The sequence below is a fragment of the Cynoglossus semilaevis genome, chromosome 13 (genome assembly GCF_000523025.1).
Source record: "Cynoglossus semilaevis isolate Cse_v1.0 chromosome 13, Cse_v1.0, whole genome shotgun sequence".
In the NCBI taxonomy this organism is placed as follows: Eukaryota; Metazoa; Chordata; class Actinopteri; order Pleuronectiformes; family Cynoglossidae; genus Cynoglossus; species Cynoglossus semilaevis.
Window position 1 is genome coordinate 14,974,723 of NC_024319.1, and position 25,976 is coordinate 15,000,698.

Genomic DNA, 25,976 nt, shown 5'->3' on the forward strand with positions numbered 1-25,976 from the left:
AAGCCCCCTGAAGTCAGAATCCAAGATAAATACACACACATATGCACGCAGTCTGGTTTTCATGAGTTCTGAGGACTTTGCAGAGACATAATCCCTGACCATTTATTCCCAATCTAATCCTACAGTAACTCCAAACTAAATCTTAGACCTAAAAAATGCTCTCTTTCCTGGTGGAGACCTGAAAATGTCCCCACAAGAATAGCTTTACCAAGACCACACATACACTTTACATGACTGTAAACACAGGAATATTCCTGTTGCACTTGTAAATCTAGGACAGGCCACTGGTTTTAATAAACCCTCGCTGTTTTACATATCAATCAAATACACACACACAAAAACACCCAGACTTTGCCAACAAAGTAGAAATGTAGAGTTCATGATGCCAAGTTAGAGCTAACACACACACACACACACACACACACACACTTACTCACACCTAGAGAATACAACCTTTATATGAAAATGACTCTTTCCTCTGATTTAAAGGGACTTCCCCAAATTGGTGTGTGTGTGTGTGTCTCTGAGTGTGTGTGTGTTTCCATATGCAGTTTTCCATATTCCTGCTCTCCAAAAACCACACACATATGCATGTTCCAGACCCTGTTCCAGACTCACGTGTTTAAAGGTGTATGTTCGACATGTTGGATATGTTCTTCTGCTTTCCCCTACCATTCATCATATCACCAGACTGGCCTTCTCACACCACAGAGGATGTCCTTCTTTTTCGGTTGTGAAAGACCCTTGTCCAAAAAGTACACACAAGGCTTGTACTTTTAATATTTGAATCATGTATAATAACGCATTGAAACAAGTGGAACCTGTCCTTTGCACATTTTGACCACTAGATGGCAGTTCAGGACCTTGAATTGGCCAAGGTCTTTTGACCCTGTTCATCCCTTGTGGTAAAGTCTGAAGCGCCTTTTCTATAGAGGTCTGAGACTCCGAGCTTAGATACGGTTGTGTTTTCGTTGTATGAATTGCTCAAAGGCACCTCCGTAGGGCAGATACTTTGAATTCCAAAAGTAAAGTTTTTTTGAATCATTGAGCACAGGGTTAAATGTTTGAAATGTCATTAAAAAGCTTTAAGTTAGATTTACATGCAGAAACTCTGTATAAGCAAATATAATTTTAAAAAAAGTTAAAAACCATAACCTATTGAAATCAATATTTTCAAATTTGGAGGAAAATCCCAAAGTGACATATAATAAGAGGACCTGGCAACTGTGCTTTGTTTCTTTGTGTTTTGTCTCCCTTTCTCTCTCTCACACACACACTCACACGTACACACACACAGTGGGAGGCCCAGGCTGTGCCCTCAGCAGTGTGTCCAGCCTCTATGCTTTGTTGCGTGCTCACGTGTGCTTGTTCAACATGTCTTATTAATGACACTAAAACAGCAGTTTCCTCTGCTGGGTCTGAGCCGCAGTGCTCTCATACTGGACTCTTTGACATATTATACCTGGGCGTGGGTGTGTGGAATTACACGTGCCCGGTTGCTATTATAGCTCAGCCTAGACTCTAATTTTCAGGACGTAGCACTGCTCTTTTTGCTGATGATATGGTGCTGCACTGCAGACCATGTGAGTGTGCTGTTTTGACCCATAGTGGAAACTGACTGAATCCACAGCGTTTCTTATCTGGGAATTTGGTTGGCTCCTGAGGTATCCTGTTGTTTTTGTATTTGAATTTTATTCTGCAGTAGAACACCCAGTGAAAGTTAAACTAAGCTTCTAGAAAAGTGTGTGATTTGGTGTAATTGCAGTGGAAATGGAGACTGATCATTAAGGTACTTCAGTTAGTTGCCAAGTTTATACTACAAATAGTGCAAGTCGTATTCTATATTTTCCCCAGAGACCAATTTAAAGAAACCATGTTTCCCTAGCTTAGCATTTTATTACAGGTGATCACATCAGTGTTCATCCAGTCTTCTTCAACCTCTTAGTCATACAAAGAGGGGGCGCTGGAGCCATATTCTCCCTGCAGTCATCTGACAATGTTGGGAGCAATTTTGGACAGTCCGTTAGTCCAACATGGGGCACCATATAGAGACACAACCATTCACACTCACATTTACACCTGTTGTCAATTTAGAGTGGACAGTAACCACAGTAAAAAAGTTTGGGAGGACGCAAAACTATACTTGTTCTATAATGTCAGTACACATTTTGTTTTTGTCTCCATCTCTGATGGTTATGATGGTTATGTAAATATTGGTTTAATCTCTAATGTCAGTTTGCTGACATTACTAAATCCAGTAAAAAAAAGTCTAATTTTTATCTCTTTTTATCTTTAAAAATGCTCTTCTTCAATAATAAAGATAAGGTAAAGAGGCGTTCAGTTATATGTGATGATTAGTTAGATATGACACCTGGCTTCAGTCAGACCAGTCTGTGACAAGTCTACAGCTGACAAGCTGATGACATACTTGTCAAGTGGATTGTGAGGAACAGTTAATTCATCTCAGCTTCAGCCCTAGCACTTGATCATGTCCTTTATATAGTTTGGAAAAAAAGTAGCACTTCACTCTAAGACATAATGAGTTCAGTTTCTATGACTTTTTTTTTTTAATCGACGGGTTATTAAAGAGGTTTGTCATTACACTCACTTGAACGTGCACAGTACTGTGTGTGTTTTCGTTCTTTCTAAATCCTCGCTGATAGAAGGCGAGAAAGTGTGTGTGTCTGTGTGTGTGTGTTTAATGCGCTGTAGGTGGCTGTCTCCCTGACCTCTAGTTGACAGCAGTGTGAGTTTTAATAGCACATTGGACCTAATTATAGTCCTCTGGTCACACAGTCCCACTGCTTTATGGCCTGTGTGTGTATTTCTGTGTCAGGACTTAGTATAACCTAAATCAGACTCTTTTTTTCTCACAAACACACATCATTTCACACATATATAGCCAGAACCAAGACTGTGTGGAGGTGTTAATGGAGATATCAGATTCAGCCAGAGGGAAAAAATGCACCCCACACCACAACACAACTTCATGGTTGAAATAAAACAGAAGCCATAAACGTCGTTTAAGATCATCGTTACCTGTATATTAAAAAAACAAGTACCAAAAGCCCAGAGTCACAGGGTTCGGAATGTGTCGCACAGAAAGTGCAGTTCCTTCTCCTATAATTCTTACTTTTAAACCAGTCCATGCCTGAGCCACATTTTTCAGAGCCAGTTATTCATAAAACATGTCATGAATTGGCTTTTTACCTCGCTGAACTTTAAATCACCTGCCTTCCAATTAGAGGCCCTAATCTCTGCATCGTCTCTATTGCTTCATAACCTTTATCTTTTGGCTGATGTTCTCAGCTAGTTGCCACAGTGAAAAAGACACATACATGATTTGGCTCAGGCTTCACTGCCCTTCCACACACAAACTTCCCTACAACCAAAGTCCTTTAATTTAATTGTATTTTTATTATAATTTATTTTGTATTTTGTGTTTCCCAACCTCTTTGAGCCACAGCTCATATTTTGCATTAGAATTTTTTTTTATAACCATCTTCTGCCAGCTAGTGGAATAATATATAATTGTTCTGCCATCATCATGGTCGCAAAGACAAATGAGGATAAATTAGTTGCAGTAAATTAACAACAGTTTTCAGACCAATGAAGTTAAATTGGAAAACATTCCAAGATTTTGCACAGTTGTTGGGAATCATGCTGTAATGTAACGGCAGTGTCAGTTGGTCCCACAGAGCTGCCCCACCATTATAAAACGGTTTTCCATTTTATTGCATGTTTATTGAGTTTATGTCAAATCATTTTAATCCCTGACAGTGACTGAGCTCCGTCTCTTTACCCCCCCCCCGCCCCCCCCCCCAGGTCACCACTCGGTGTGTATCCAGTCTATGGATGGGATGCTGATGTTCTTTGAACAGGACAGTTACTCCTTTGGCCGATTCCTACCTGGTTTCCTGCTCCCAGGACCACTGGTCTACAACACCAGAACCGACAGCTTTCTCACCGTGTCCTCTGCACGACAACTGGAGAGTTACAAGTAGGTTTTGGTTTTTTAAATGGGCCAACCATGTTTGTTTCATCCAGCTAACAACATGACGAGGGTAATTCATTGGCCTTTATAAAGGTGGTGTTCATAAAAAAAAGCTTTTATCCTGCAAATTACTGCATTATCTGTGGGTTAGTGTATAAACTTATAGAAGAAAAGCGTGAGAATTACAATGTGATTGTTTCAAAATACATACTTTTTTGCATCTCTATTGTAAGAAAGGTAGGAGCAGCATCAGAAAAAACACTAAACGTGCCTTTAGTTATGATGAGTCAGCTGATAAAAATGCCTTCTTCACTGATTGGTCCATATTTCCAATCAGAAACAGACATAACCTGTGAAAGCAGTAAATGTGTTTTAACTACATCTGCTGTAAATGGCCCATGAATTTCACTCCACAAAAGGACACGCATCATCAATTCAGATGTGAGTAAAGCATGTGGATCCCCTTTAAATTTCAGGCGGTCATGAAAACATCTGCAGATAAAAATAACCCGCAGGTGTGTGCTTCTTAACGCCCTGTTTCTGTATCTGATGTGTGTAATTCAACTGTGTGCAAAGTGCTAATTATTAGCTGCTGATGGGTAGTGAGGCTACACCATCCTATAGGCATGTGCTCTCTCGCCTGATCGTCTGGACGGACTTGAACTCGCACACACGAATGCGTTTGATCGGAAAGTACCTAACTTTAATGTACGCAAACGCACACTTCCCAGCTCCCTCCGGCCGAGATGTGGAGCTTTTAGATGTTTTACAGACTGTGAGTGTGTGGTAGCCTCCTCTCCCAGCTGTTTGTTATCTAGATGCCCCACTGAACCCCCCAGTATCGAGAGATTCTCCAGACTAGATATCAGTGTGGAAAGGCTGACTTCACTGCTCTCCCTGGACACACACAAAGCACACACTGTAGTAAATTACACTGAGCTCCCGAGACACTTTAAAGCACCTTAAAACACACAACGGACCAGTGTTTCTAATATCTTCAAGACCTTTCTATCAGAGTTAATATTTGATCTTTACTGCAGTCAAGTGTTTATTTCAAAAACACACCATCGCCTGCAGTTTCAGTACGTGACAACCTCTGACCTGTTTAGATTTTGTGCAGGAGATTTATCCTCGGCAGGATCCAAAGGGAGAGCTTCAGCCAACTCTAGGTAACAGTCAGTGAAGGTCAGAAAGGTCAGATCCCAAGGTCAACATGTAAAGATATACACTGTAGTGAACCAAATTAGCCCAGTCCTTCATTTGTATCTTGCTAGACTGTAAAAGGAAACACGAATTACCTGGAGGAATCCATGCAAACTTTACACAGACATCATGAACTATAATCTGAAGGCTGTCTGAAACCAGGTGTTCATGATGTGAGGCTACACTCAGGTTGATATTTTTTAGTGAAGATGCAAAAAATGTGACCTGCAAACAGAGACTTAAATTACAATCAGCCTCACAAACATCAAATAATAATGTTAGGCAAAAATGAGATTTTATTTGAGTGTCTGGCCCTAAAAATGTGCCAGACATGTTTAATTTTTTAAATATTTTTTAGAAATATTAAAAATTATATTTTCTGCAAGATTTTTTACATTAATAAATCTAGCAGGTGACTTACATGAAGATCATTATACATATGGTATATATAGTTATACTTGGATCCAGGTCCTTTTACATGTAAAGCATGTGTGATAACCACTAAACTATAGAACATACGCATTCAACTGCAAAACCAATGATGAATCTGTGCCTTTAAGTGGCCATCGTCGCCAATGACACCACTGGTTTTTATGATGTGAGAAAATAATCCTCCTTCCACCTTGATTCATAATGTCAGCAAACAGTTTTCTGAGAAGTTCTTGGTTTCAATCACTACGTTCTGATCTGCAGTACAGCGCGACGTTGGCTGATGAGCTCCGGCTTCCTGAATGTAATATATATTCTGTATCAGGTGTCGAAGTGAGGGCTTCCTGACTGTTACAAATTTAATATCAGATGACTGGTCAAACTGTTCTGCTGCACCGCTGCGTTTATTTAGCCTGTTGGACCTTCTCCTGCCCTGATGAATGAGCACTTGATTTCCTTCATTCCTTCAGGTTTTTTTTTTGTGTGTGTGTGTGGGTTGGCGTCAGCTTTGAGCTTTTTTCTTTTTTTTTTACAACCGCGACACTAAGAGGGCAAAGGTATGTTGTGTGTGTTTGTGTAATCTGTGTCTGTGTGGGCCAGCAGTGTGTATGTACTTGAGTGAAATATGTTGAAGGTAAATGAGTGTTGTTTGTGGACTTCAGAGAGATTGTGTTTCATATAAATGAGACAAATGTTTTCTTAACCTCAGTGTCCTGAGCGCTGGATGATGACTGATGCTGCTCACACACACACACACACACCGAAACTGTGTCCATGTGTGTGAGACACAGAACACTGAAAACAAAGTTGAAATGGCAAACAAAGTAAGCGGTCCCAAATGTACAGTATGTTACAGCCTGTGTGGAGTGTGTGCCTCTTTACGACGTCGTCTGGTATGAACACTGACCCTATCAAGTCCAGAAGCTCTCATGTGGACCAAAGCCTGGTCCTAATGGGGCAGAACCTCATCTGTGAGTACTAGAGTATGGTTAAGTTGAAGCATAACAGTTGACTGGTTCAGAGCTAGGGAGAATATCCATGTGAATAAAAATAACAAAACCAAGTTCCTTTCTTATCTTATCCTGTGAACAGGTGAAAGAAATTCACACCGGAGAATAATCCTCATACCTTTTCTCATATAAACACACAGGCAGTAGTAATTCCTACTGCTACCCCAAAACCCATCATTAGCAGAGCATCGAAATAGAAGTTGGAATGGAGGCACCGAACCACAGCTAAAGAAAACAGCTATTTTTAGAGTTATTTTAGCATTATTAGGCTCAATATAATCCATCCATCCATCCATCCAGGAGTTGGCCTGTTGATCCTTTGACTGCTGCGTCAAAGCCCTAAAACGCCCGCTGACATGTTTAATATAGTTTTTAGTCTGTTTTCTTCTCCAGGAAACGGTCACGGTGTGATGAAAAGGTTTTCTCTAGTGGCAGTCATCCATAAAGCAGCTCGTTAGTCTACCAGAGTTTTCTCACAGGGTCTCGAGGATGCTGCTGCTGCTACCGTACAAGGCTGTTTGGAACTGTTAATCTTAGATTAACATTGTGTTGTGTTATACACAGTAGTCAACAGGACTTAAGCCCATGTTTTAGTGCAAAACACAGGAAACTAATGAGGCTGCTCAGTTGTCTAAATGTATCTGATCTCGAAGCTGCAGCAGGTGAGCTGTAATGAAACAAAGCTCTCTTCATCTGAAATAAAACCAAAGTATAGAGTTCCCAATTGGCTAATTCAACCACATGCTGATGCCTCAGACTATGTAGTACGGCTGCACACAAACAATGTTCAATTGGTCGCCTTGATAAAGGTCAAACAGAGGCTAAACAACAGTAAAGTATCAAGATGTTCTGTGCCATAGTAATGTACTATTAGGTAAAGAAATGTTTCGAGGTGTGTGTCTTCCTCAATCATTCCCTCCTCTGTTGGTGGAAGCCACATTGGATTAACGCACAAACCTTTCAGGGTACATTTCATACATGACAGCTCTGATTAATAGCACAATGTTGGTCCAATTGTACAGTAATAAGTGAAAGAAAACTGTGAGCAGCAGTTATTTGGTGTTTGGTTTGCGGTTCAGAGTTGGGCTTGGTCAGGTTCGCAGCTCTTTGTTCCTCCAGGTGTTGGAGCTGAGAGACTAATTCCCGCCAACTTGCTTTGACTGCCAGATACTTCCTGGAAAAGTGCAAATGCTGGAGAGGCCAAAATCAACTGACCACAGATCAGTCTGACTGCTCCTTTCCAGCTGTTTGTAGATTAAAACTGATTGAGTGCAGTCGCAGCTCTCCTGTTGTGTTGACGGAGCTGACAAAAGCTGTAAAAGTAGAAGAAGAATGGAAGACATGGACATAACTTAATAAAGAACAGGCTCCACTTTGGTCAAATGTGAATAATTGAGGTGTACACTTGGAGTTCTGCCTCGGTGTTAAAAACATTTTTCGCAAATAAATCACTAATGTAATGTAATGATGTCCAAGTTGGATGAACACAGTCTTTTAGTGTGGACTCCTCTCACTGAGGACACGTAAAGTTGGGGTAGGCAATCCATCCCATACTGGAGAGCCTACAAATATTGACCCACTTATGTGAAGTGTATTATTTTCACACAGAAAATTGCCTTTTGTTTATTTTTCTAGAGAATAAGGTCATCTCGATCAAAAGGAAAAGCAGTTGTCCTGATCCAGCAGGGTTGTGGGTTTAAATCCTAACTTAAGCACAAGAGGATATTGGATTGACGTCAGTATCAGCATGTACTCCAAGTTGCAGTTGAATTGGTATCGAACATGAAAAACTTTTATTAAGCCATATCTAACAACAACAACAATAATAATAATTAATGTATTATAATTCCAACAATTAGAATTATACAACAAAAATAACAATAATATGTCAAATATTGTTGACATGTGTGAGGTCAGTCTGCTCCCTGTTCCTACTGTCTGCTGTGGGGGCCAATCAGTGTCATCACCCTCACCTGTGTCTCTGCTCATCAGTCTCACTGGCCCTGTGTGTATATACCTCTCTCCCTCACTCTTCCTTGTGGGAGCACTGTATCTGTTCAGCTCAGTGTCTGCGTCAAGTTCCCAGTTTGTACTTTGTAGTTCATGCCTTGTCTGGTTTATGCCTTGTTCCTGGTCTTGTGAAGAAGTGAGTTTTTCTTCTTTTGGCTTTGTGAATAAACCTGAAAAGAGTCTCTCTCTGGTACTGCACTTGTGTCCTGCCTGCTTCCCACCATGTGACAGACATATCAATAATAATAACTACAAAAAGTAATAATAATTATAATAATAATAATAACTACAAAAATTATTGTTATCATTTGTATGATGAACAGTCAAGTGCAGGAGCAGAACTATTTGTTAATTAAATAATCTTGTTTCCTTCTTGTGATGCCCCTTTTGTTAGATATGAGACCTTGGCTGTGGCCACAGAAGCAGAGAGTCGTCAGGATCCAGACCTGCCTCCAAAGACCGGAGGCAAGAAGCTGACGGTGAGACGTTGTAACCGCAGCTTTTACAGGAAATGCTTCCCAAACGCATTTACGGCCCTTTTTCTTTACTTCTGAGTAATTCAGTTCTCAAAAACCAGCCTGACCAAATTGTGATTTTGGTCTGATAATGAAAGATTTACTGTACACATCTCTGCTTAGAGGGGGATTTCTAAAACATGATGCAATTTTATTGGACACTGCAAAACATAAAACAGCAGTCAGGATATCCTTTTCTATATCAACTCTATTTTGAGTTGATTTAATTAACATTAATAGAATCAAAAATTGAATTGTGGAAAAGTTACTCTGAAAAAAAAAGTCCTTCATCTACACATTTGTTTTTGTCAATCAATATTACTGACATGTAAGTACATTAAGGCGAATCATGTCTTCTGATGAACCTTTGTGTGTGTGTGCTCCTTCAGCCCGACTGGACGTTCATCCTGGGAGAACAGGCCCTGGACCTCTCCGTTCCTTCCTTCTCCCACTCTTCTGCCTCTATCTTCATCTTGGGTGAAAGGAACCTTTACTGTCTCAGAGACAACGGCCAGATTCGCTTCATGAAGAAACTGGAGTACAACCCCAGCTGCTTTCTTCCCTACGCTTCAGGTGAGTCAGTGTTGTTGACCTCCCGTACACTGGAGAAAATCCACATCAGTAAAAAGGGATGCTGGAATTTACCTAAAACCTAATCAGATGTTGTTCCTTTCGGAAACCTAATGAAGAAAAGCCATTTAAGCCATGAGACAAGTACTCAAAAGTCAGTCACTGTCTGCAGACGCCCAGTGTCACATGATTGGCTCTCCAGGAAGCTGTCTTTGGCAGAACATGACGGAATAAGTGGATGAGCCTCTGCTACAATCATTACAACAAAAGTGCTCACCGGTGTGCAGCACATAAACACATGGTACGAAATGACTTTATGACTTAATAAAGTCCAACTTTTGGGTTCGCTTTTGCGAATGGAATTGGAAATTGAAAATGTAAAAAAGGACTAAACAAACCGTTTAATTCATAAATCAGGTGTTCAAAGGAAAAAAAATAGATTTCAAGCAGCATTATGGTCAAACATGGTTAGGGAAGAAAAATCTTTGCTTTTTTGTGTTGCGCTAAGCAGTGAATAAACTTTTTTTCATGAGCAGCTGCTTTTTACAGTAAAAGAAAAATCGTTTTATTTCTCTTCACGCGAACATGAAGCATGAAGTAATTCCTGTTAAGTATTGTACTTGATCTGAAGAACACTTGAGAGCTGACAAATGGAAAGAGACAACAAAACAGGATGTGAGCAAACCAAAAAAGGGGACACACACACACACACGGGAGGAACAATCCTCAAGGGAGGACTGATTGATAGATGGTGAGAACGGACAAAAAGTTTTCAATATCTGGTTCTCATTTTATCAAATGAAATATGTCAGCAGTGAAAGTGACCACCACTGACTGCTCCAGACATTATTTAGATTATTTAAATTACTCCTGGAAACCGGCCGCAAATTCAGCTCATGATGTGTCGGCTCCACAGAAACGGCCTTTATTGGGACATTATTCCTGTCAACTATAGCAAAAAAAAGCCACATAAAAAAGTAAAAATCCCCTCATGCTTGAAAGAAAAGACAGACAGGCTCCATGGACCAGGCCGGTGCTGCTGAGGTCCTGTGTGTGTCCATTCTCCAGTTTATTGTTTCTAGTCCAACATACAGTGACTAAGTGACTGTTAGAGCTGCCACCCACCATTCAGAGAAAGGCCAAAATAACACTGAGTGGATGTTGTGTAGTAGAGAGCGCGGCGCAGATGAGAACAGACAGCGTTGATCTCCTGAGTGTTTCCTAACGTTCTCCTTCTGGCCTTCAGCCTCACAGCTGCCGGTGCTGGACCACTGCCCTCACCCCCTGCCCCAGCCGGATTTCACCTCTCTCCCTCCATCTGTCTGTCTCTTCCTCTCTGTCTCACAAAAATTTTACTGGCTCCACCGCTCAGCGCTCCGAGCTGCGAGCCAAAGTCTTGCGCTCAATGCACTATAAAATAAAACATGACATCCTTAAGAAATAAAAGTATATGAGCCAAACTGGTAGAAACATGACAAACAGGTGACGCACTGAGGCTGAGCAGAGTTGACGGCTTACATGATGCTTTCATGAAACTATGAAATGTGATGTAAATCTTGTGCTCACCAGCGCTCAGTCTTACTGAACATACTCACGCTGTAAATACACTAGACCCTTTGTGTTTTCTTTTCAACTTTCACTAACCTTCACAATTTACATCAGTTTATTAGGTTAGAACCAAGTATGACAATATGTAGGAGTAAAACTCTCAAAGGGGCCCGCGATCATTTCCAAAAGATTATGATATAAGACATTACTTTATCATGTCAGTAGATCATTAGAATTGTTATTATTATTTTTGGGCCCTTTCTCGCAAAGGGCGGGAATCGCACGTTATCTCAGACACACAATGACAGAAAATGATAACATCATGATGGAACAGTTCTGCACTAAATCAAGATATCTGTCCAACAAAAGAAGCCAAAGTTCCAACACGAAAGTAAAATCAATTCATTTGGAAGTTTGAGTCCAGTCTCATTATGCTCAGCCCTGTGATGCTAAGTGCATGCTAAGTTCTAACTATAAGCTGTAGCAGTATCAGGAGGACGAAGTATAAAAAAATGCATGAATTAAAAGCCCTAGGGAAAGGAGGAAAAGAAGGGAGGAGAAATGAAGTTGTAAAAAGTAAACCTACTGTTTGTGAGATGCTCAGCTTGAACATGACAGGAGAACGTGGATGGATGGAACCTTTATAATTAGGTTGTAATTATAATGCTGATGCAGTGTTGGAAGGTGTGTGTTTGCTTTGATGTGGCACCAACGCTCACTCTGTCATTTTGACCCCTGTGCTGTACCACCCTGCTGACCGCTGTTACTATATTACGTCTTGTGTATTCAAGTGTGCCCGTTTGTTTTGCGTGTGGCCGTCACCTCAGATCTCACTAGGTGGTAACTGCAGCGCTGGTGGGATCGGCCCGACGCGTCTGACTCCACGTGTGTCGTAGCAAAACATTAGCAGCTAAATTTAATCTTTCTAGCCGTGAGTCACAGTAGATCTAACTATTTGTCTAACTCTGGACACACACCTACCAAAACTGGCCTCGTCTTAAAATAATGGCTGACATAAAGCACAACATTGAACCAAATCACATACAGATCTTAGATGTAAAGAGATGTTTTTTCTACACCAGAGAGTTAAGGTTGCAATTGCCTAAAAGAGCAAAGCAACCCACCACAGGAATCTGTTATTTTTATTCTCTGTGTTTTCTTGGATATGTGAATATGTGCCACTTTTTTCCAAAACCAAAAATCATAGACGCGACCATCGGATCAGTGCTGCTATGGAACAGAGACCGGGTTTCTGACCATAAATGACTAAGTTTAATCATCACAGCCCAGCACAGATCTGTACTGCACGTCCAGTAACAAGTACGCAGCTGACTGCAGACTTCATCTGGGGGTTTGAACTCACAATAAGATCCTTGTTCTGATTCTGCTTTTACGATTGAGAATGAAACGTCTTCTCTAGAGTCATCTGCAAAAAGAAATACTCTCATATTTTTCAGACATTCATGTAAAAAAAAAAAAACATGTTTGTTTTGTGACACTGAAAACTGCTGTTAAAGGACATTATGATACAGACAAACAGGTAGAAAAAGACAAACTACATCAAATGCAATCTGTGCTGTTTATATTAATGTTTTAACATTTTTTATAAAAATAATGTGCATTCTGAAAACATGTTGGCTTTGTATTAGTAGATGTCTGTACTGTGTTCTGCCTTAAAGTCAATTTAGTTAAATCTAGTGGAGTGTAAAAGTTCTAAATGGTCTCAATAAGACACAGCTTACTGTAATTTGGACAGTCTTATGTTATAATTTATAGAACGTTTATAAAAAATGGACATAGGCAATTCCTACCCAAAATACTCTGTTGTGGTTCAGTTTTTCCATTTGGTTTGTAAACTTCTTCTGTTCCTTTTGTAATCTTCTCATGTTTTGTCCCCTGCAGTGATGGACGGCACCACCAACCTGTTGTTGGGCAACCATACAAATATGCTGCTGGTCTACCAGGATGTGACTCTAAAGTGGGCAGCCCAGCTCGCCTTCGTGCCCGTGGCCGTCCGAGTTGCCAACTTCCCGTATGTAAAACAACAAAGCCACAACACAAATTATATAGACCCACATGTACGGTGCAACTAGAATACTAATGTGTAACACACACACACGCCGTATCCTGTTCTTATCAGCTTGTGAAATCCAGTGTGTAAGTTTTGACAAGACATTTTCCGACTTTGTTTTAATGCCTTCCAACTGACCAATCGGAGCGAGGAGGGAGGGGCAGCTGTACCTAATAATCTGGGCTTTTCAAAACAACCCCAATCAGACCGCAATTTGACACAATTACAGCCGGAGAGAAAAACATGGCTGAAAAATGATGGTGGTTTTGTGTGACTTTGTGTGAGTCTGTGTGTGTGTGTGTGTGTTTTAGATTCAGGAGATAGTGTGTGTCTGGAGCGCTGGTTTAGTTTGAGGTGGTGTTGTTTTAAAAGTGCATGATAGTCATCGTTGTGTTGGCAGGACAGTGTGGGAGAGGGAGACACACACACACACACACACACACACACACACACTCTATGGCTCCACCAATTTAATGCGGCTATTTGCAGTTTACAGCCATGTCCCATGAGTCTTTGCTCCGCTATTTCGGGGGCAATATTAAATTGTTATTACTTAATTTTGCACACCCAGTTTTTAATGGTCAGTTGGCCTTTGGCTGTCCTCATCCACCAGAGGCAGAATGACGTCTTTAGAACTGTAAATAAAGACACCATCTGAAAATCAGCACTTTGACTGACATCAGTTAAAGGAACAGTTCACTGTTTTTTGAGGTTGGGCTTGTTGAAGGTGTCCATAGATAAGTAGTTCTGATGATGCTGTTGTGATTGGAGTTTGAAAGCCTTCGTCTACGTAAACTTTAACAAATTACTGGTGACCAGTAACTGTATATAGACTACAACGGTGATACTGAACTGGTGGCCCAAAGGCCAAATCTGGCAACCCGAACCATCCAATCCAGTCTGCGATTGAATTCCCAACTTGTTTTGTTCCTCACTATTACAGTGACAAAAATCAACAACTGAGACTTAAATAACTATCAGTAAATCATTCATTTATGACTCTGTTTACATTCTGTTAGACAAAAAAATGTGATTTTCATCAACTTATTTGCATCGGTGCCAACCAGTGATAGATTAATTTGTATTGATGGGAGCTGTAATATTTTCCCCTATGACAGTAAAGGCATCACTGGCTAAAATCTTTTAGCTTGGACCGCTGGGCTTTAATCCTAAATTTTAAACAGACGTCAATACTTCAACGGATGAAAGTTGATGTACCTGCACATGAGTATGACTGTTTTGTCTACCGCCCTATGGGATACAAAAGTGATTTAAAATATTCAATTTTGCTTAATACAGTTGTGACTTCTGATGGGACATGTGAAGGATGCTGATACCATTGGAATCATTGAACAATAAAACACTAGATGATTAGATGTAAAAGCCATTTTGGTTTGGACACTTTTTTTTTCTTCGGGCTTGTTTTCTGCAGGTGTTGGACATCGTGCACATGTGTCTGGCTGTTTTGCCGCGGTGATAACAGTTATTGTGATCTATGCTTTGGGGCTCAGTGCCTGGTGTCACAGCTAACATGTCTGACAGCAGCTGCTGTTTCCTCATGTCTGTTTGTCTCTTCGTATTTATGATCAATGGGTTTTATTCCTCTCACAAGTGGTGGGAAAATTGTTTCTCCTTGGAGTATGTGGAGGAAGGTGTGTGTGTGTGTGTGCTCGTGCGCATGTTAGCTGTGAGAGTGAGAGCTGTCGTTACGGATATTTGTGTGAGTGTAAGTTAGTGAGTGTGAGTGTGAGTGTTTCCGCTGCACTCAAGTGAAAGTTTAATTCCCCCTGCAGACACCCTCCTGTGCAGGTGTGCTGTTGGCTGTTGCTCCAGACCTGAACCCTGCGTGTGTGCATGTGTCGGTGCGAAAGTGTGTAAAAGTGCATTACTGCCTGACAACCACAAACCATCTGCAACCAATTATTATGCACACATTTATACACACACACACACACACACACACTCAGTGAAAACACACAGGCCTGCAAACAGCTAACCCAGTAAATAACCCTATTAAAGTATCCTCACAGTTTTCTCTGCTCCTCCCCAGGGAGTTGAAGGGAGTGGTGGTCAGTCTGAGTTCAGATGGACACCTCCTGTGCTCCTACATGGGCACCGATCCCTCTTTCTTCTCCACCCCAAAGGTGGACGCCAGAGAGGCAGACTATGAGCAGGTAGATGCTGAGATGAAGAAGCTGCAGAAGTTCATCAGAGAGGCTACGAGAACCCAGGGTAGGAGTCTGTGACTTTTTTTTTTCCTTTGGAAAACGTGGATATTAATGTGTGGGCTAATCTTATTGGAAAAAAAAGATGGCTCGATACATGTCCAATACCGATACTGCAACTTAGAGTATCTGACGGTTGCCAAAGCGATTGCGTCTCCGTATTCGGCAAGTTGCACAAAATGAAGTTGAGCATTTGGGGTTCGGTATTTGATCGAAGGGGCTATAGCTGGTTTTTTTTTTCATTCAATCCTGACATTTTGACCAAAATCGGACCAATGTCGATCCTGAGTATCAGATGGAGCCATCCATAGTTTATGCTCAGATTTCCTTTATTGTTCTATTGACTATAAGCTGATGTTGATTTGACAGTTTAGGAACAGTACAATGTCAGGGATACGAAGAATTTTGGTATGATTTTATAATGTAACCAGACCTTTGTCCAATTTAATACAGTCCATGTGAACCTGCAAAAGCAAAACATGAATCACTTATCCATAAAATCATATCTTTTTAACACAAACAAATCCAGGTGTAAAAAAAACACCCCTAAATCTAGAGCCCAGATCTGCAAACCTGCTCAAACAGCCAAGGTTCTTCTATCCTGAGAGCTTTCAAACAAAGACAACTGAATTGACTTTTCAGTTTCAGTATAAAAGAAGCCTCTTGGATACGAGCTTAAACTTCTTGGCCGGCATACTTGTTGTCTACATCACATGGACCTATGGGAACAGAGAAGGTTCTGGAACAAACTCAACTTCTGACAAGTTGCACAGAGTTTAAAACAGCTTTGAAAAGTAGTCAAAAAAAAAAACTCCAGGCGAGTGTTAAAAGTAGGAACGATTTTATTGAACCAGTGTGTGTCGGCTTGTGGTTCTTATCAGGCTCATAAAAAAATAACTGCGTGCCAAAAATCTAAAACTGTTTGTGAGAACAATACTGAAAAATAGTAAAAACTAAAAGAGTAAAACATATGGGACACGCCCTTAGTTTAAAAAAAAAAGATCTATAATTCAGGACCTTTTCGGTGCTTGGTTTCCCTCGAAGCTCTGTGTTGACGTAGTTTTATATTCGATTTCTGTTGACATTTCAGACATCCTCCCTAAATCTGATGCAGAGACGGACCTTACTGTCAAAGCTGCCGTGTCCTCCAGCATGGACACTCCGTCGGTAAATAAAAAGTGCATTCAACTTTACTATAAATGCTATAGTAAACAAGCAAAGTCAGAGTGTTAAATAATTTCTTTTGTTTACAGCAAGCTGTGATTCCAGATACAGATGGTCTGTCTGTACCTTCAGTAACTGTACAGGTGAGCTGCAGCCTTACACTGCTAATATTTTTACCTCCAATGAATATTTGTAATGAAATATAATCATTTTCTAGCTTTAATTTACTCACAGTTTATTTCAGTGTGAAGCCTACCCCTGTTTAGTTGAACATAACCCTGATATACTTACAGGAATTGAAGAAAGACACACACAAAAAATCAAGTTTTTTTTTTTATATCTTCTGCTGCCACCAAGTGGACGATTATTTAATTCTTCTGCCTCTCACTACTGCATTTATTTTCTGTAAATAAGACCATTTTAGTGAAATTGGGTAATTTTACAAGTCACACCCTACGACACACTAAAGTGTCATGGTACAGTGGTGGGAATCACTGCCGTAGACCCTCTTGGTTGGTATGAGCTGTTCTCCAACTCACTTCCTTATTTTCTCCTATCCAGGTGAAGATAAAGGCCAGCTGTGTTCTTCAGGCTTCAAAGTTGATGGTCAGCGTTCAGGCTCCACTGGCCGTCACCAAGGACCAGTTTGTCCTGGAGTCCATGGGTCAGTGTTTTACTTCTTTGCATTAGTGGATGTTCACAGTGTGGTGGTGTGTAAATGACATGCTTTCTGTATCCTTCTTCTTAATAGCAATGGCTGCTGTTAACATTTAACATTATTGCTCCTTAGAATCTCCAAGACCTTTGTTGAATTGCATTATGTTGTGGTTCCCACAATGGGCTGGGCCCTCAGTTGGAAGCACAGAGCTATTACAGTGGCTGCAGCAGTAGAGGAATCAAACTGATTTGTTGCTTTCGTTAGTTCTTTTTGTTGAAAATTACACCAATTGAAATAAAGTTTAGTGGAAAATTTAGCTCTGATTGTGAATGAATGTGAAAATCTGGATGTTAGATTCCAGTACAGTTGACATGTTAGAGATTCACACTATAATAGTTTAATAGTTTTTAGTTTAATACTCATTAAGTTTGGTTGGTTAAGTTTGCTGTGTTACATGTCCATAACATTGGCAGAGCCTGACTGAGAGTCAATAATTGTCTGAAAGGTCTGCGTTTATAAGGAAACTAAAGAGACCAACTGCTACAGATCCAAATCTAATAACTCCATTAGTTCAGCACATGATTTTCCACTGAATGAAATCAAATTTTGAATTGAAAAATACACACAGTAATTGGGGCTTTTTAAAACATAAATGTCTAATAGGATAAATGTAACTGTTGATATTTTTAATTTATGAGGTTAAACATGGACTGTGACATCATGATGTTTATTCAACTATGACTTTGAGTAATGAGAGCCGACTCACTGGCCGGTGCAAACCACTCATTTCTGATTCTGCCTTCAGATAAAAACAAGTAATAAAACAAAAATGAATACAAATGAAATATTTGGAGGATAAATCACGAGGAAAGGCCAGTTTCTGCAGCTGCCTTCCTGTAACGTCTTTCATCGTCTGATGTCAACAAGCATCTCTGTTTCTTCCTCGCTTCTCCTGCTCTCCCAGTCACACACCACACACTTTTCCAGCTACTCGCCTGTCCTTCATCACATCCTCCTCACTCCACACTCTCACACACTCTCACCCTGACAGCTAAGGGAGTGAGGTGTTAGCATGCGTGTATTTGCTCAGCCCTTATCGGCCCTTATTCCGAGTACTCTGTCATTAGCCGTTGGTGAGATTCGGTCACCTCAACCAGACGGTGGTAACTTTGATCTGCATCGCCCCAGACGCTACGTACGCGGAACCTCACAACCCACGCTGCTGATATCAGCTGTCGGCTTGTTAAACGAACATCAGCTCTCCTGTAACACCATATTAATCATTAGGATGATCATTCATCATCAGTAGGTCCTGTGGTTCCTTCCTCTCCACTGCTTGTGTACAAACCTACATTCTCAGGCTGTGATGAAAACCAAGAGGCTTTTATCAGAGGCTACCATGAGCACACTGATCCAAGATGGGCCCCAATGGGAGGAGAACCTCTAACCTGACTGTGCTGGTGCCTTGCACTGCCTGTTGATCTACAAATAGAGTTGGAACTGTGGCTGCACTGGATCAACATTCAAGTTTTTTTTGACAAATTCCTTCTACACTGAAAGCGATTTCTTATTTTTGATAATTTTATAGTGGAGAAAATGTCATACTTTAAAATAAAAAAACAAAACTGAAGCTGTTTGTAGGAAATTGATGTAGACGCCCATGCTTAAAGTAGAGTCTTATATTAAAAGTGGAAGTGTTTTGCTGGCGACTGTATGACCTGCAGTTCACAGTCCAAATGTCACTCAATTTCTAACATTGTGTTGGCTTAATATGTTGAGCAATAAGTGCTCTTTGTGATGATGGCTGTACACTTGACAGAACTTGTCCTCATATGACCTCTTGTGGCATTAGAGATTGAAAAACTTCTTCAGGTTTTAATGATTGCTGACAGACTTTGAGTTGTATTGCTGCCACCTACTGGTCCACTGGTCTTTGCTGGTGCAGATGAACACGGCATTTCTGTTATTTATGATTTATTTTACCTTGTCCTTTGCAAAGCCATTGGCTTTATACTATCTGGGGTTGTTGGATTTGTCAAGATCTAATTTAGCTCGTGTTGAATTTGGAGACTGTCATCGTGTCTGACAGACCGTCCATTCTACCAGGAGTCACAAACTCAAATTAGCTTGGGGTCTTTCCACTTGTGGGTGAAATTAGTTATTGATGGTCAATAAAAAAAGTTGATTTTTGGTTTTGGTAGAAATACTGTATAACAAAACAGTGAAATGAGAACAGTAAATTGACAAGTAAAACAATTGATTTATTTTATTGAAAAATTCCTCAACAACAAAATTAAATTATCTAGTTGCGGGCCAGAGTTAGGGTTTTCATGGGCTGGAAGTGGCCTGCGGGCCGGGAGTTTGCATTTTGTTATGATTTTTCCATTAGTGAAAAGCAGACTGCAGACGTTGATGCAGAAGTATTTGTGACAAGTATGGGTCTCAGTCTGACTTGTGTAGTACTAGTACTAGTATCCTATGTGAGATAAATTCAGCCAGAGTTGGTTTTATCTTGAGGAATGTGGAACATGCAAATGTGTTGTCAGTGTTGCAGTAATTTTTTACAATCTTATGGTTTCATTATTAAGGTATTAAATGGTTGTTGTTTCGGTTGACTCTTAGGCAACATTGACAATTGGTACTTTTACCCCTCCATCCTGACAAGGGTCACTTCTCTGAAATGCCCCTTTATATCTGCTGGAGTCCTCATCAATCATCATCTTCTTTTGCAAATTGCAAATGTATCATTTCAAGATGTGAGGAACAGCGTTCTCAGGCGAGAGCAACGCCATCCGTTTATTCTGCACCCTGAATCAAACTGACCACCGCTTTCTCATCATTCATGACGCGTTTAGTGAGAAATCCAATGCCTTTAACCACAGAGCATTCTTGTGTGTAAATATTCTGTACGTGACCTCTACACACTTAATGCAAACACGATGCAAATTTCTAACATCACAACATATTTTGCCTGGATTTCTCACATCAGAGCCAGGTTTTAAGTGTCCAGCAGTTCTATACTCTGACATAACTGCCTCTTCATGTGTTTTGGATTGGCTTAAAATGTCTTTGATGCTCCTGTTTATAATATATTCAGTTGTTTTGTTCTGCTTTTGTCTACATTTATTTGCACTGCTCTGCCTTCCTTTTTGGCAATTGCAAGTTCCCTGGAATCATCATTTTATGAAAGCAATTAGCTAATGTATGTATATATGCTAATTTGTAATGGGTTTTAGTAGAACTCTTTTTTTTCATGTAGGTTTGTAAATTACAGTTTCGGTCTTTGACTTCTGGGCCTCCTTTAATCCATCATGCAGCTGCCATCGCCGTGGCTTTTGTGGCAAATATTGTGTGGTTTTAGCCATATGTCTTTTTTGTACATTCCATTCTATATTTGTTGTACGATAACATGTCAGATCCTATTCATTTGTAGCTTTTTTCAAGTAGATGAACTGGCAGTTTGTCTGTTCTTTTCCCCGTCCCCTCTAACACACACACTCATTCTCCACTGACTCTCAACATGTTCATACTGTTGTAGCATTGCTTTAGCCTTCTGTTTCTCAAACAAAGGGTCGCCAACCACCGAGACCACAACTGAGCCATGGATTGTTTAGTATCGGCTCAGACAGAAAGAATAAAGAGTTTCATTTATTTGTTTCATATATACAAATTGGCCTGTGTGATATTTTGTTTTGAGAAAAAAAATAAATACCACTATGGTCGCAACTAACTTCAGCAAAATTGCGTAAAGACCATAATGTGGAGAGCTTCTTTCAAACAATGGAGTGACCCACTGATGAAGCAGAAGGCTTCAAACTACCACCCAAAGGCTCATTAAGTTATTGCACAATGCACTTGTCTTGCAATAAAACTTGCCTGTGGTGCAAAAATAAATAAAAAAATGGGGACCACTGATTTAGACAGTTTGTTTACAGACACAGTTAAGTCTGGTAAATTGTTGAGGTCTTGACAAGTATGAAGCTGATGGGAATAGCATTGTTTCTGTCTCATTATACTAATAAAAAAAAGAAACCTCTGGAATCTGAATTCAAAACATCAGGATACTGAAAAACCACAAGAATTGTTATAGTTAATGAGCCTTCAAGTTTGTTTCTTCTTTGTGGCTGCTTTAACTGAGAAAACGTACTAATAAGAAAAGAATAGTCACAGGCACAGAGTGACTACAGCTGTGTCATGTTTATACTAGCTGAGGTCCAGGTCAGTAGGGTCAGATTCAGGAGCCTTGTCAGTAGAGACGTAGTGACATCCACAGGGATACTCATCCAGGTCATATAAATACTCCCACTTTCATAAGCGTAGAAGTACCGGAACATGTCACCCACGTCCTGTTGAATCCACACACACACAGGTTAAAGTGGAGAGCAGCAATGTCCGTTTGTGTTCATGCTCTTTTGACTTCCGTTCCCCAGTCTCTGCCTTTCAATCCTCACTCAACAACTGGCTGCAGGGAAACCTGAGCCCTCGCTACGAACCAACCGCGCTCTCTCTCTCTCTCTCTCTCTCTTTCTTTCCCTTCACCTCCCTCCTCTGCCACTTCACTGACCCTTCTCTGCCCTGCTTCAGCCCAGACTCCGCCTGGCTCGGTTCCCAAGCAGCCTGACCAATGGCACTGACCCCAGGAGTCCTTTGTATCGCGAACCATGTGTTTCACATCCGATACAGTCCTGTAAAATTAAGAAAAAATAATTTAATGGAGGCTGATGAAGTTTTAATGAATGTCAGCTGACAGGAGTTGGACCTGACTCACACTCAGGGAGTTTTTCTTTAGGATTTGATCCAGAAAATGTCACTCCTACTTTATAAATTGCACAGGAAGCTGTTGGGCAGTAGTTGGACCTGTACACGGTGTACATTAAATGGAAGCACAATATATTTGTTGATGTAAACCATGCAGGCTATTACCAAAGAAAAGAAATCCCACAACAATAACAAATCATTTTCAGCACTTTCCACTTCTGGACCAGAAACACAACATGAAATGCTCTTCCACACAGTTGGCGTTTGACATATTATGGGTTGTTGTAAGTTCACACCTAATGACACAGCTGTGTTAAGTGACAGAAAGAAAATGTCCCCAGTGCAAACATCTCCAGCAAAATGTTAGGAATCCAATTTTACTTCTGCAAACAAACTGTATAGTTAAAAAAGTAATGAAAAAAAAAAACAATGCCTTGAGCAGAACTTCTCATTCCTCTGTGCCTTTTATTAAACTAAACTACCGGAACAGTTCAGGAGCATAAACTTACATAACATTTGTTCTCCGTTATTCATTGAACAAGTGTCAAATGTATGTTTTCAGGCCATTGGGGCCAAAGTCATTTCCATCCATAAGGGGGCAGACCATTTCTTTAGCTTTTATTTCAGCACTGTAAACGGTACAGAGTCCCAGAGCATGTTGAGTACATAATGCTCTGTTTTTATGGTCCAAAGTAACTTGATTTTCGCTGTAAGACACAAACCTAAGAAAGCAAATGTACCACAATCCAATATATGCCGTACACCCAGCAAACAAAGCCTCTTCTACGCATAGCACCCTGTGACAGATGTATTCGTCCGCTCTATTCACCAACTAGTTCCCATGTGAACCAAGTGTAGGTCGGGGATGTTGAAACCGAGGACAACCTGTACTTCTATTGAGCCTTTAGTTCAGGGGTCACCACCTTTTTCAAACTGAGAGCTACTTGTTTGATACAAACTTCCTGAACAATTTAACAATAATTAATAGCAATAACTCTTCTTACCATCATCATTGACCCATTTGAATATCATTGCAGGTGGAACTGATTCATAAAGCACAGTAACAATACAATTGTTGACTCGCTTGTTGACTAGTTTGATTTTTAGAGCATACCTCACGGGTACCTTAGGTAGTCCATGGGGTTGGTCCTAGGTTGGTGACAGCTGCTTTAGTTATTCCTCTGTTCCTAGAGGTCAGTGTATTCATTTTACCTTCTGCTTGTATAATTCAAAGCTACACTGACGAGGTCCAGAGAAATGACTTGCAGATAAAAAGAAAGCAGACATGAACTTGTGAGTTCAAAATGAAATACCTGGTTGATGCTGCCCATTGGCTTATTGGCATGTAGACAAACAGAGCAGAGTGACATGTAATTGTCACCCTTTGAATGGACAAACAACCTATACTGACGTGATTAAGGCGTGTTTCGTTTCGTAGTATAGTCAATTGGCAGACGTTTCCTTTTTTTATTTGTTGGAAGAGTCTTTATTTATTGTTGTCAATCAGGTTTTATCAGAACTCCAGCTAGAAAAGTTAGAAAAACACTGCCTCAGCTGCCCACAAAGGCTATTTATTGTTTCTTTTCCTTTAATAAGTTCAGTCATAAATCACTTTTAGTTTAGAGAATAAAATACACTTAATATTTAAAGAGCAGGAGAGACTAAATAAAAGTAAACATCTCTTTATGAGAAGGCGAAGACAACCCAGTGTTTGCCTACGATGTTTTGTTTTAAACCATGTCCACGGGCAGATTTATTGCTGTATTAAACAGCCACAATGGTAGGCGTAATGAAAACCTGATCTTCATCAGGATGGAAGAGTCACGATAGTTGTTCATCAGTGGGATAACAGCGGAGCAGTGTGTTTTTACTGCTGGAAGACATTCAAAGTGTTGTACTTGGCCGGACACGTGAAGGGTGATGGCAGCAGCTGTGTCGAGGATAGAGTTCAAATCCTGCGTCAATTTTCTGCACACTTGGCCAATCATTGTCTGAATGAGGGCTGAATGTCAGAGAGTCTGTTTTCAAGCGATTGGAAATTATTAGCACGTTTTTACTGGTACACAATAAAAGCCCTCAGCTTCTCCTCTGCTTCTGTTTCTTCTTATTTATTCTGATGTCATTTGATGACTCAGTTAGTGATGGTTAATATGAAAAATACCCAGTGAATAGAGCGGTTGCGTGGAGCAGTGACGAGGTAATGGGTGTCATGGGAAAATGTGGGAGACGTTGATGACACTGTAAACATCAACACGTCGATGCTGGAGCGGTGTTTCTGTTTGGTAACTGCATCCCTCAGAAGCTGCCTCTGACAGCTGGTTGCGTCACAACCATGTAGAGCCCGTCCCAGTCAGAGGCTCTGCAAAATGTGGTCAACTTCTGTCCCCCATCATCGGAGGAGCCAACAGAAGGATGTTTCCCAGCTAGGCCGTGGATTCAGTGCATGCCAGAGGAGAATAGTTGGGCGAAGATAATAGCAGACAGTGACAGCCAAATGAAAAACACACTGTTTAATATAACGACCAGGCTTTATGTCAGTCCCATTGCTAACAGGACACATGGTAAAAATAGTGGGTTGTAACTCCAGCACCTGGCAGATGAACAGATTATTATGGTTCAGTCTTTTTGGTGCAGGTTAAAAAAATATAACTATATATATATACAGTATATATATATAAGCTTTGCACAATTGACTCGTTGAACGTAATGCTGATCTTCTCACAGGAATTGGTTGGAATTAGATTATTTTCCACTTGATGATCTCTCACGGCACACTAATGTGCTGCAGCTCAGATGTTGGGAACCACTGCTCTAAGCACTTCTGTGATACAAATGTAATAGAGTCTAAAAGGTGTTTGATTATGGGTTGGCCCCTGGTCCTTGGGTTTGACAGTTATGGTCTAATACTAGTACCAAGACATGACATGAGGACCACTGAAAAATCCTAAACCGTTTGAAGGACGATTCCTTTTCCATTGTTGTCCAATGCTGCCTTTTCAGAGAATCACAAATTTCGTGGAGTATGGACATTTCTAGAGGCTTACACTAGTACACACGTGTCCACCTGGTGTCACTTCTAGGATTGATCTGACTCCAAATGTTTTGTGGTGTTCAATCCTCTGACATTTGCCCAGTGTGTGTTTATTCCCCCGTGCCTGCTGCTCAGGGGTTTGTCCGTAGTACCGTGTTTGAAGCTGCAGTGATAGTGCTGGTGCATTCGCTCGTGCAGAGGGAGGTGTGTGAACGTGGTCGAGGGCGTAGAGGGAGTAACTCCTTCTGTCTTATATTGTTATTCCACTTTTTATTTGTCTCAGATGGCGCCTCGTTCCCCTGTTCTCCACACTGCCCTCTTTGTTCTGTCTCCCTCCCTCCCTCTCTCTCTGCTGCCCCCCCTTTCTCTTTTCTGTTCTCCATCTGTTACTCTCCTCTGTGAGTCTCCCCTCCTTCATTTGACGGTGACGTCTTCCTCCGTCTTCGTGTGTCCCTCTCTGTTTCCCCCTCTACTTCCTTTTCCCACATTCCCTCTGTCCTTTGACACCTGTCCCTTTCAGGAAGCTGTCTTTTCACTTCCGTTGTCTCTCCCACCATTTCCTCTGTGCTCTACCAACACGTACCTTATAGTACCCCTGGTCAAATATTATTCATCCATAAAATATAAATCACTATATTGCTCTCCAAGTTATTTCCTTTTTACAAAATGTGTGTCACTCGTCTGCAGTCTTCCAGTCAGTGGGGTTAAAAAGCCATCATGGACCAACAGGGTCAATGATCTACTTTTTATAGTATGGACATTATTGATTTTGAGATAAACGTAAACCCTA

The 25,976-nt window shown here is 40.7% G+C and overlaps 1 protein-coding gene across 2 annotated transcripts in view; it reads left to right on the forward strand.

Annotated features, from left to right (window-relative positions):
- Nucleotides 1–25,976, forward strand: part of bbs9 (Bardet-Biedl syndrome 9) — a 151,521-nt gene that overhangs the window by 8,318 nt on the left and 117,227 nt on the right. For both annotated transcript variants that reach the window (XR_003051514.1, XM_008323797.3), the window contains exons 6-13: nucleotides 3,826–4,000; nucleotides 9,041–9,125; nucleotides 9,551–9,734; nucleotides 13,182–13,311; nucleotides 15,401–15,582; nucleotides 16,666–16,742; nucleotides 16,829–16,882; nucleotides 17,301–17,403. Coding sequence is in view for 1 of the 2 variants with exons in the window: in XM_008323797.3 (XP_008322019.1) it covers nucleotides 3,826–4,000; nucleotides 9,041–9,125; nucleotides 9,551–9,734; nucleotides 13,182–13,311; nucleotides 15,401–15,582; nucleotides 16,666–16,742; nucleotides 16,829–16,882; nucleotides 17,301–17,403 (990 nt within the window). In the remaining variant the exon portion in view is untranslated. The remainder of the gene's footprint in view (nucleotides 1–3,825; nucleotides 4,001–9,040; nucleotides 9,126–9,550; nucleotides 9,735–13,181; nucleotides 13,312–15,400; nucleotides 15,583–16,665; nucleotides 16,743–16,828; nucleotides 16,883–17,300; nucleotides 17,404–25,976) is intronic.